Here is a 13,121-nt window from a genome sequence, read left to right on the forward strand (position 1 = left end):
TCTGCCGCTGTATCGAGAGACAACTAACATTCACAGCACGGCAATTCACACACAGGCGTGGTACATTTAATATCTGCTGAACAGATATCGTGCATTCAAGAGCCTGGGACATGTGAAAACATTTATGAGAAACAAGTTATTGCTGAATGGAACTTAATTCAATAAACAAGATAGGAAAACAATAACAGCTTGGGTCTTCTAACAACAAATCTCTTTATTTTGGGTCTTGCATACCTGCAAAAACACTCAGGACTGCAAAGTAGTTCACTGTGTAATTTTATATAATTATGTGTTTGACTGTTGAGTAAAAATTGTTTTTAGATTTTTTTCGAAGTTCATCTTATTAAATTTGCTTTGTTATTTACTTCGTATGTTAATAAAATATTGAACTAATCTCTAGTTCCTTTAGTTTACTTTAGAGACCGGATGATATGAAAAAATATATTGTGATCTTTTTTTTTTTTTCATATCGCCCAGCCCTATTTCAATGCCTCTCTCGAAGGTTTATACTTTAGATTTGTTTATCAGTGCAGCTTGCATTGTAGATAAATACCAGTCTCTGTAGATACAGACACCACCACACACTTCCAGTGGATCATAAGTGATGACTGAGAGGAATTGCTGTTGTATGAGTCTATACATTGTTCTGAAGAGAGTCCTGCTTATTGTAATTTAAACCACAAGCATCGAAATGTAAAACTACAGTAACATCTCCTCAGCTCAACAGAGTTATGTTATGTTGTGTTATGTTATATATATCCCAAAAGTGTTTGATGGAACTACAGTATTTATTCATGTCAGAGTCTTGGTTCCTTCATTTAAAACATTTAGGAGGAATAATACACACTCACAAATAGCTCACTAAAACTTGACTAATCAAGGCGACACAGGCCTCTTTGTTTTGATGAATAAAGCTAAAAGGCTTTTTACTTTTTGCTCCTTTCATCAGAATATGCCCAATTCTCTTTGTTTTTTAGACACGGTTGCCCACCCTCTCCAAAACTAGCCCACGCAGTGCTTTGTGTCTCAGAGCTTTTGTGCAATTTCACAGCAAAGTTATTTTGTTGCATAACACAGCATCTGAAACTGAATCTGTAGCATCACATCATATGTGTTTGCCTTTTTCCCTTTTATTTCTGAACATCAGTGTTCCTGCAGAATGTCTACTTTGATGATATCATAATTTAAAGTCTGTCTGTCTGGTTTCAAGCTCTGGGAGAGAGGTGCTCACTGCTCACAAGCCTGCAGGCCCAAACTATCAAACACAAAAGACATCAGACTGAAGGTCAATCTACTGCACGGGACACATCATACCTAATGCAACTCTGGCAGCCGAGGCATCATAATTTATCCAGAACGACACCCAGGATAGGATGGTGATGAGGATGGAGGGCATGTACGTCTGCAGGATGAAGTATCCGATGTTTCGCTTCAGCTTGAAGCTCAGAGACAGTCGAGGGTAGGCACCTGCAGGAGAAGACAGCAGAGAAGAGACGGCCCTCTTTAATTCAAGAGGAACAAGGGGATGTCTAGCACTTTGTTTTGGTTCCTATGGTGATGGCCTCATGAACTGGTTTCATCACCATGGAAACAAGCAAACGTGGTTCAAATTGCAAATCATCTTATGAAATTTAGCCTTGAGATTATCTGCGTGTTTGCAGAGCAAAATATGAAACTTCTGTTTACACACACACACACACACACACACACACACACACACACACACACACAGTCAATCATGTTAAAGGAATAGTTTGAAACTTTGGGAAGTATACCGATGCACTTTCTTGTTGAAAGTTAGATGCCAATTTTACTCCTGTAAGATAAATATTATACAGTTAGCATGGCCCTGAGGTGTTGGTTGGCAGATTTGATCACTTTTGGACAGAGCCAAATCAACTGTTTCACCATTTCCAGTCTTTATATAAAGATAATATATAATAAGCTAAACTTCAGCTAATCAGCTGCTAGCTGTAGTTTCATGTGTGCCTTAAACCTGCTTTCTTTCTAGTGAACAGCAGGGGGCAACTGCATTGGCTGCAAAAAGAAGTCTGGTTGAATACAAGTCTATAAGAGGATGATGCCATTTATCATTACCTCAGTAAACATTTTCTTAAGGAGTTTATGCCCCCACTCACTAGTTTAAGTCTGAGGTTCATTTTGTAAATCATGGTCCCATTTAGAATAAAAAAGACGATAAAGCAGGGCAATCTTTAAGGCGAGACTACTGTATATGGACAGTACCTGGAACTCTGTAGTCTGAAAGCAGTCACCATAAAATGTACTTCTGCAAGCTAACTGTGACCAAACATATACCTGTGTAACACCTGTGCTACTGAAAAGATGTTAAAATCGTCCGTAGAAAGCCTTTAGAGTTTATTTGCATCAAAATTTGACCCTGATTGTAATGAGCTCTAATAGCTGTATTATCTCTCTGTATCATCTTCTCAGAAGTGTTCGGACAGTATCCATCCTACATTAATCCGGCTGGAAGAATAATCACTGCTCTGGTGCCTCTGAGTTTTTGTATTATAAGAGAATAATTCATGCTGTCGGCGCTCTGCCTCATGAATACATTATATTACTGTAAGTACAGCCCCCATTCTTTTATCAAGAGCTTGAATCATTATTCCCAGCTCTGGTATTATAGAGAGAGGGGTCATGGTATGATGCAAATCCCATAATTAAGAAGGCCTAATGTGTACACAGACTCTTGCAGGAAAACAAAGTGCAGGCGATCCACTGATATTTGGGTACCGCAAGTGCAGTGGTGGAAGAAGTATGCAGATCTCTTACTTTAGTAAAAGTACTAACTCCACACTGTGAAATGACTCCACTACAAGTAAAAACCCTGCATTCAAAACTTTCTTCAGTAAAAGTCCAAAAGTATCACCATCAAAATGTACTTAAAGTATCAAAAGTAAAAGTACTTAATTTATAAACATGTGTACTCATATTAAATTGATCATATTTTTTCATGTTAAATCTTGACCTGAAAATTAATCAAAGCTGTCAGCTAAATGTAGTGGAGTAAAAAGTACAATACTTACCCCTACAATGTTGTGAAGTAGCCGTATAAAGTTACATATGTGGAAATACTAAAGTGCCTCAAAACTGTAGTTAACTACAGTACTTGAGTAAATGTACTTAGTTACATTCCACCACTGCTCATGTAAAACTTTAAACGCTGTGAAAAAGTATTCAGTATCTCACAATGAGTGATGGGAGCCTAAGTAAGAAGTGTTCTGGTTAATTAATGTAAGAGATTCCTATACGTCTGTTTTCTTTTGTTTTTTCACTGGTTTAAAGTGCTGCAGTACTTTTGTTGCAATAACCACTGTATCCAGTTTTATGTCTTTGTGTTTATTGGAGTCAGAAAGTGACCATATTTGGGCAGAGCTCGGGCACAACAAATTCAGTATAAGCTAATGCTAGCGCCAGCCAGCTAGCTCAGTTAGCAAGGTGCATCCATAATTTACATTAACTGGGATGATAATTTTAGTTAAAGAAAAACAGACTTACAGGATAAAAATAAACAGCTGAAAAAAAAACATTTTAGGTAACCAACATGTTCCAATTGACTTTAAACAACTGAAAACACATTGTGAAATGGCCAAAATTCTAAGATGAAGAAGTCTACAGTTACTTAAATGTACACAGTGTCATGGATACACATTTTTACGCATCTATCCTGATTGACAGGTAATAAATCAACTAAGAAATAGGGTCAATTTCTCATAGACTTCTTTAAAATCAGACTTTTTTGTAACCAGTAGAGCCCCCTGCTGGGCATTAGAAAGAATGCAAGTTAAAGACACTTTGGCTTCACTTTTCATACCCTGAGGCTACACCCACTTATTTTATGCAGTTTATAATATTACCTAAATTAGTTATTAACTTTGATGTTGCTTATTTAGTCATACGTATTTAATGCTATGAAGTAATAATTTAGAGCTGCTTTAAGGTCATGAACTCTGAATGAAACGAACTTGAGTTTTCAGCCAGAATGAGGTCTGATTTCTAAACAATTATCCAGCATTACTGTGAACTCACCTGTGGAAAAGACCACGTTCCTGGAAACCAGTTTGTAGTCGACTATGGAGAACTGAGGGAGCTCGATGCGAGTCACCCCGGTCACAGCAGTGTCTCCTCCTTTCCAGTAGAACTCTATATCATCTGTCGTGTAACCGTCTGCAAACAGGGACACAGGAAATAAGGCAAGGTGGGATTCTTATGAGTGGAAAAGTGCAGCAGTCTCATTTTGTTTGAGTCCTAAAATGAATAATATATTTTTATTTGCTTGTGAAATCTGGGTGTCTAATAGCTACAGTTGATTTACAGTAAGTCCTATGAATCACATGGACTCGAATGGCCATAAGTGCTGATTGCATGAGATCTAAATCTTTGTGGGCATGTGTGTCACTGCCGGCAAACAGACTTTAACACATGCATTGGGTCCATAACTGTCAATAATTTTATGGCAGCATAGATCCCCAGACATGTCCTCAAGAGTGATGAAGTTGGACTAAAGATTTCTGCGCTCTACTATGGAAATCACGGTCTGGTTAAAATATTTCTGGAAAGACACAGTGGCTCTTACTGGGGAGGGTGAAGCAAGCAATCTCATTGAGATACGACAGCTTAATAAATCGAAAGCTATTCAGCCGTCGGTGCAGTTTCTGTCTCCAGGAGATGAGGAGCGTGAGAACTTTTTTATGAGAATCACAGTGCTGTTCATATTTTTAAGGGGGTGAAAAAGTAGAGCTGTCCGCTGTACGAAGAACAAGATGTGAGGCTTGAACTTACAACTCTCAATTTCCAGAGTGCAGTTCTGCTCGTCCAGCGGGTACCTCCTCAGATCCATCATGCAGGCTGCAGTCGTTGTGATTCTGAATAAAAACAAACCCACAAGACAAGTATACATTACAGAGGAAGATACCATAGTGAGTCTATGGAGATGTGATCCTTTACAGTCTGTGTCGGGACAGGATTCATTTCAAAAAGAACAAATCATTACAGTGAGACACAAATATCCTGGCAATGTAGTGGAATTCATTATTATTTGTTAGAAAACCAGACTTTGTCAATTACTGCTAATGGCACTCCCAGGCTTTTCAGAGCTGATATTGAGAATCCAATCCTGAGCCGCAGCCCAAATAAGCATATGAGACGAGTTATGTGATATGAGCTGATTTGAGACCCACTGTATTAGCGCTAAGTTGCGAGAATTGCAGCTTAAATGGCTTCAACAAAACAAATAAAACATTAAGACACATTATGCGTCTTGGGTAGATTGGACAGCTCTGTGAAAGCATATAAGCCAAGAGTAAATGCAGCTAATAAGCATTAGAGATGGATCGCTAGCTACCACAGGAGGTGCTGTGAGATGTTGAAAATGTGTAAATAAATCAGTTTCTCCCAGATGCATATGGAATCTTAACAGCTCCCAACTGGATGAGACTGGAGTGTGGAGAGGCCGAGGGGAGTTGAGACTGACCCAATCAGATTTACTATTACTCTAATGGAGCTGCATGTACAGTATCTGTAAGTATAAGTGTTAATACATATAAATGGATAAATGGAGTTGTATGAGTTACTTTAATCTTCAGTCTTCAGTCAATGTACAGGCTGCAGTATATGATGTAGAAGTGGGGGAAAAAATCGATACAGCATAGTATCGCAATATTTTGCGTGGCAATATTCATGCAGCATTGATTCATTGCCGCCAAGTATCGACATTTAGCGTTTTTTCTTAGAGTGAGTATTTTCACAGTTTTTTTTTATTTTTAGGATTTTTAGGGAATATACTGGAGATATACTGGAATCTATAGGCACCATGTGCATCAGGATATCATGTCGGGAAACTGTCGAAATAACGTTGCAAATTTAAAGAACAGCTAAAGATGCTGGAACCAGGTATGGTACTCTGTCGCAACGTTATTTCACGGACACAGCCGTATCAAAGCTATAAAGAGCAGTTAAGCTTAAAGTTGAGGAAAGTTTGAGAAAATGCTGCAATTGTTGTCCTCCGTACATGTTTGATATCAGTTAAGTTTAGTTTGACTGAATACTTTGTTGGTCAGTGGGTTTGACTCTCATTGAGGAGAAATAAAAAAAGTGCTCACCTGAGGCCGTAGAGAACAGTGCCGTCGGGGTGTAGTCGAATCATACGGTTCTTAACTGTGACACCGTGAACAAAGGACTTCTTATCATTGAGGAAGTAGGTGTCTGGGACCCAGAGCTGGTCTGCTACTCTGTTGTCCAGTGTCAGGTTGAGAGGGATCCCTGCATAGGCAAGTCTCTTATCTCTCCAATACTGCTGGAAGTACATCGTCAATGTGTAGTCCTGTGGGGAATAAAACAGCATGATTAGTTAATAGTCAACGATAAATGTGAGCCTAAAAATGCAATTATACTATATGGCAGATAGCATAAATAAAGTAATTTTGTACTGAAATTTCCTCAGGCTAGTGTTGTCCGACATTGTCCAAACTGAAGTCAGATTTTCTTACGGGGTTATCAAAGTCAGTGCTGAATGTCTACAGCCCAGAGCTTGGGATGGATTTTTTTTGTAACAAAGGTGATATTTATAGAATTGTCCAACAACTCTGATTCTCATCAGTCTGCCCTGGGTGACCGTATTTCAAGACCTGTCTCAACCAGAAACCTCTCAGCTGTTCTGTGCACAAGACTGGCACAAGCCCTCAGACTATAGATTTCCATTACTGCAGGCACAGCATCAACGCTGCATTTCAGTTCAGTGACTTACCACTTTAACCAGCAGGCCAAAACCACACTGCATATCTCAAAATTAGATAGTAGAGGTTTAAATCACAAGTTTCATCATGATCTGATATATCAGTCCTTTGCAAAATGCTACAATATTTGCCGATGTCACAAAGTCTGCCATGATATAATTTTAATTTGACTCAATTCAGGGGCCACCAATTGATATGAGGCAATATCACATGCCCATTTACCAGAATTAATTACAAGCCTGATTCCAAAAAAAGTTGGGAGGCTGTGTAAAACCAGGCGGGAACCTCCTGGTCTGAGCAGTGATGCAAACCTGGTATTGCCTTAAGCCTGCAATCTTTCAAAAATCCAACAGGGGTCGCCAACAGCGGTTCTAAAAGGACTCCAGTCCTATCTATCTCAATACAAAATGAGACGACTTCTCACTTGATTTGTTACATCAGAAAAAATGCTCGGGCAACATTATAATAAGTATAATAATGCATACATTTTGTATAGTGCTTTTCTAGACACTCAAACACACTTTATGGTCTCAATCGCTAGTTTCCAGTCTTCTTCAAGACAATATGATGTTGACTGGTTCATTTAAAAATGTCTTGTTAAGTGTTCGGTTGTACTAAAAGGTACTCCAAGGATTAGCGTTAAGTTTATTTTTAGATACCTTTTGCCTCCCCAGTCAAAATATTGTCTCTCCCGGTTTCAAAAAACAAAGATGTTGATGAACGTAAAGCAAGATGGCGACAGACATAACACTAAATTTGATGCTTCAACGGGCAGTCCACAAACACGATGACTGACACAATGACTACGTCCATTATTTACGTATATACAGTCTATGTGTACAACGTGAATAAAAACAATGTGCCAGATTTTTTATAATTGTACTTTATATCAACTCTCAAAAAGCCAATATGATCTGACAGTTTTTTATAGATAGATAGATAGATAGATAGATAGATAGATAGATAGATAGATAGATAGATAGATAGATTTCATTACATATTACCAGCCATACATGCAATGACATGAGGCTATTTCAATAATTTATTGGCCATTCATTCGCAGCTAGCTCCACAAGTGGATCCATCAAATGCAAAAGCTTTTCAAGGCCTTTAATGGAGCTCTTTACTAGCTCGCTTGGCTTTGTTCTGCTGACTAATGTTCTCTTAAATAAATAAGCAGGTCTCAGGAAATAAACAAAAACTTGGCAGTGCAGAAAATGCCTACATTTCAATCCTCCGGTGGAATCGCATATTCATAGTAAAGTGTTCAAAAGATTTCCTTTGGATATAAAAATCAATTGCAGTATTTATTTCTCCTCCCAGAACTAATTATTACTACAAGTTAGTCTTTGTGGTTCCTCACTTTGGAAACTGCTGACCTCAATTTGACAGAATAAAGAAGTGCATTATTTTTGTTGATTCTTTCATTACTCGAGCACACACTGCTGCAAAGGAGCAGCTGCATGGTTGACAAACTGTACGGTTGTTTTGTGTCTTGAATGAATTACGCTATGTGATTTGACTGACAGTAAAATATAATCTAATATTGATCTCTATGAATAATTCAGTGTGCAGTCAGAGCACATATTTATCCTCCTACCCTAAAAGTTGCTTCTAGTTGCTAAGACTGTGTGAGTTTTTATCTATTTAATGTCTTTTTTGTTATATCAAGTATTTGCCATAAAATGAACTGTTTATACTTAATCTGCATGCCAAAAGAAGGCCATAGACATTTTCCACATTGCCAGAGTAGGTTCTGTAGTAGAAACAGTATGTTTCCAGAAAATCCCTGGCTTGTTTCATTTTTTAGAGTCTTTTTAGCCTTCGCCCTCCCAATTCTCTTTCACCCCCTGTGAGCAGAAGATGCCCTCATTACGCTCTCTCCCACATGCAGCTGAGGTGTGGGCTGCTGGGTGAATCAGCTTTACACAACGCCTCTTATACTACAGAGATGGAGCCCATCTAGCAGCCCTCTCACTCAACGTCTGGGCCATAACTATTTTAGTCTGCTTGAGATCTTCAGATCCCACCTCAGCAGTACTCCTTACACATTGCTGTAGCATCTCAGAGAAAAATCTATTCCACATCACGCTCCTTGTACACAGTTTACAGTACTCATGCACCCAGTAACCCTGTGCAACCTGTGGGGTCCCACAGGGCTCTGTTTCAGTGTGTTCCCCACAGAGGGTTTACAGTTTATGAACAGGGAAATACCCTCTGGTAGGTTACTGAGTCATGCTCTTGGTTTTTTTTTTAAAGCACTTCATAATATGACAACTGACAATATCACAATAGAATATAAATATAAATAATAATTTAATTAACACTGAATGTCAAATATATGTCAAAAATCCAGCCTGTTCTCCCGTCAAAAACGTCAATCTAGGTTGTGTGTACAGGCAGTGAAAAAGGAGCGATATTGATGTATTTCACCGTCTGCTGCAATGCGTCTGCCGCCACCTTGCTGATGTAAAAGTGATTGATGGTGTAGCAAAGTTAAAATTACGGATTTCCACCTTTAGTTAAATGTCGGTTTGGTGGATGGATCGAACAAAAGGTGGACTTTCACTCCAGGAGACTGGGGTTTGTGTCTGTGTGAAAACAAAAAGTAAACTGTTTTTAACATTTTTTACGTAACTTGCGTTAGTCACATGACCTTTGTAACTACTTCACTTCCGGCATTTACGTACATTTATTTACTGTTATTATTCATTGACAGTCTACAACGGTCTTTTATAACGCCTTACCAGGAAATTTTTTTCCCTAAACCTAGGTCAGTGGTTTTACAACATAAATCCGCAGAAACTGCAAACCGTATGTATGTGCTATTTTTTGAAAGCGCTGCTGTACCACGAGCCGTAATACGTACATATGTGCCGTGAAACGCGAGCTGCGATACGTGTCATAAGGGATAATACTGACACACAACTCTTCTGTCGTTTAGGTTGGAGAACTTGTTGCAAAAATCAATATTATAGAATATTCTTATAAAATGGTTTCAATGTTTGAAACTTGATCCAAACAAGTGAGATTTTGGGTGACACAGGTCATTTGAAACCACACCTCACCCTTTGTGGTAACAGATAGTAAGAGAACTGTGTTCGGATATCAGTGGGCAAAAAGTTTGTGTTAATTTCCAAACAATGTGGCTGAGTTCCAGTTTATTCGAGGAAAGCTTTGCTGTTTTTTCAGACTTTTACAGTGGGTGAGCAGAGACGAGAGATGATGAGCCTATTCCTTCAGTTTGTCACATGTCTTTATATCATTTGCAAACTGTTGAGATGTTCTTAGTTCACTCAGAGACACTTGCCAAGGAACTGACCACTTCTAGCAAATGGTTGCACAGTTGGATTTGCCAGAAAACACTGCTCTTAAATGGACATCTAAAAGATCTTGAGTAGCAACAAGGATTTCACTGAGGAAACAAATTCCCCCACTTAAATTTAGATTAAATCAACAAAACCAAACAAGATAACAAAAGGATGATGCTGCGGTGGCAGAGGGAGCTGTGATATTTTAATTGAATTGTAACTTTGCACTTTATTCTTTCATTACAGCAAAGTACACAAATTATAGCTTACTCCTTCTGCTAGTCTTTAGTAGCTAGCTGACACCATTGGATGTAGCTTGATTAAGTGCGCTAATTGAGAAGTTTAAAATAATCTATTTCCAAGTTATTTTATATTCTAAAACAGTGCCTATTCATTCACATTATTTCCCAGAAAGTTTTTACCTTGCATATTCCTGGAATTTTTTATCCATAATTGTCAAGATGAGTGAATAAATTAATAAAACGGCTGATGTCAATTAGCTAATGCAAAGTGACTTCAGTGTACTGCCTGAACTAATGCTCCATTTATGATTGGATCCGAATTGTGCAAAATGCGAACACGATAAGTTAATATCCACGATTCCACTGAAAGTCATTAAGGATAATATTGAATTATGTCCCAGCACTATTGAAAATTAATCTTTAGTGCAGGCCGTCTGCTATTACATTACCAATAGCCATGTCTGATAACCAAATGGCTTCAAAGACTGTCCTGTGGAAGATTTTTTAAAATGTTAACTAAAAAATATTAAAAATACATACTCCTTCCTCTGATTTGTGGTGGTGTTGTTTGTTGTCAGATATGTAGACCTCAAGAGACAGAAAGAGGTTTGTTCTCAGCACCAGTGAGTAAATGAGGCCCAGTGGGAGGATGAGACTGTCGTGTCATCTTCGGCTCGGAGAGTTCACAGTCTAATACTCAGACATGGTTACTGTGTGCCAGTCAAACATCGTCTACGTCAACTTAACACCAGGATGTCTGCTGGGAATACAGGAATAGCACTCAGAGATTCTTGCCCCGTGCAAGAGGGGGGCTTTTCATCACTACATGAGACGGCTAAGTGTTCCCAGAAGAATTCAAAAGTGTACTATATATGTTTTACAAACCGTGTCTCTGCATCCTCCCACACAACCTTGTACGAGCCTTTCATTAAAAGATTTAATTCCCTTCACAACCTTATAACAGTATAAGTACTTTTGTCTTATGAGAGAAAAGTCGCAGGTGAGCTATTTTTGTGGAGTGGAGGGACGGGGGCTCAAGAGAGAACCTTTCTCTCTTAGATCTTTGAGAGGCGTTCAATCAGAAGTTATTCTCTGCAGAACAATCACTGTTTCTGACAAACATTGGGTCTCAGACAAGCAGAAAGGAAGAAAGCCTTTTTAGTTCCGGTATTCATTATTGGGATGAAAAAGGAATATAATTTTAGTAATTTATGACCTTTATACGTAGATGAATCTTGCAATATTATAGTCAGGATGTCAGGTTAGACACTCAACACTTTGGTTTGACTACAAAACAAGTCATGAGAACAGTGACATTTATTTTTCAATCTAAGGATACCTTGCATAAAATCATCATAAGGATTACATTGGGATGCTGTAAGTGAAAACCCTTTGATGTCTAAGTATTTAGCCATAGTTACTTAAGCATTCCTTTATGTGTTTCTAGAAGGTTAATCCAAAAGTGTGGAGTATATGTTAGTTAATATGGGCAAGACTCAATATAAATGCCATATTAGTACTAATTTCTGTACATGTTTATTTCTGCTGTATATTGAGGCATTTTAACATGAGTGTCAATGAGGATTGACTCCCTTTTGGAGCTAGCCTCAAGTGGTCAGTTGAGGAATTGCAGTTTTTGGCACTAATGCATTGGCTTCACTGTTCACCCTTGGAGGATGCTAAACTACCCAGTTCAAGTGGTCCAACTGTGAAACAACCAAACAGGATTTCCTTTGAAATGCTCTTTTACAACAAACCAACAAATTTTTTTGACTGGAGGACAAACACCATCAGCAGGGTGCTTTGGCTTAGCTGGTTAAAGCGCCTGTCTCGTAAACAGGAGATCATGGGATCCCAGCAGTGCCTTGTTGCTATTCTCCCTTATATACTGTATATTTAGATATGAGCCTACAGTAATGATAGATCAGCATCCATCTAATCATCTTATCTAAAAGTTTAACAATTTTAGCCAAGGTAGCACTAAACTCACAAATACTTTCTCAAATCTTCAACTTGAATTTGGTGGAAAATCATGAAAATAATTGTTATTTTTCAATCCACTACAAGTATTTCCGTGGACAGGGAAAAGTCCACACAAAGATCACACATCTATCATGTAAAATGGCCTGATTAAAACATTTTGATGCTCTAAAACCATGCAGGAATTGGATGGCAATTGTGGCCGATCTCAGCTTACTCAAGGCACTAATAACATTTCCTCCCTTTGTGCCCACTCAAAAGTATCTGATTGTATAAATACAAACTTCTTCAGACACAATTTAATTACCTAGATCTGGTTTATCAACTCAATAAAAGCACTTTAAGTTCCATTTTTGTTTCAAGCACCCTGTTAGAGTGATTGTGCTGCACAGAGGGTTTATATTCCCATAGGCTCACATCCCACTATAACACTAAAGGCAGCATTGTTCCAGCACAGTAGAAAAGTCAGCATGTTGTATATAGACTACACTAGTGTTTGTAGCTGAGTTCTCCTTACCTTGTGAGTAGCTGGGGCCTGGGGCTTTTCGATGTGTTATGTGGCTGACTTATTAACTTAGGCCTTCAATATAAATCTGGGAAAACATCTGTAGTATGAGTTTTTTAAGGGTAACACTTCCTCCAGGCAGAAGGTGGATAATGTTAAAATGTCAAAATGGATGGGGGTTTCAGCACATGATGGATTCGTCTTCCAGCTGACTCAAACTGTGGCTACTGAATAAATGTGTTACACCACTGGGAGGATCTGCTTTACAGCTTCAGGGCGTTTTTTTGTGCGTGGACAGGTGTTTCTTTGCAAAGCGTAGAAGCTC

General features: G+C 38.5%; 1 protein-coding gene across 5 annotated transcripts in view; it reads right to left on the bottom strand.

Annotated features, from left to right (window-relative positions):
- The window catches only part of gabrb3 (gamma-aminobutyric acid type A receptor subunit beta3), a 70,452-nt gene that overhangs the window by 13,830 nt on the left and 43,501 nt on the right, over positions 1-13,121 (bottom strand). For all 5 annotated transcript variants that reach the window (XM_059340483.1, XM_059340482.1, XM_059340485.1 and 2 more), the window contains 4 exons: positions 6,126-6,346; positions 4,807-4,889; positions 4,054-4,191; positions 1,315-1,467 (listed from right to left, as the gene is read on the bottom strand). In XM_059340483.1, coding sequence (XP_059196466.1) covers positions 1,315-1,467; positions 4,054-4,191; positions 4,807-4,889; positions 6,126-6,346 — 595 coding nt within the window. The remainder of the gene's footprint in view (positions 1-1,314; positions 1,468-4,053; positions 4,192-4,806; positions 4,890-6,125; positions 6,347-13,121) is intronic.

Source organism: Centropristis striata, chromosome 9 (assembly GCF_030273125.1).
Source record: "Centropristis striata isolate RG_2023a ecotype Rhode Island chromosome 9, C.striata_1.0, whole genome shotgun sequence".
In the NCBI taxonomy this organism is placed as follows: Eukaryota; Metazoa; Chordata; class Actinopteri; order Perciformes; family Serranidae; genus Centropristis; species Centropristis striata.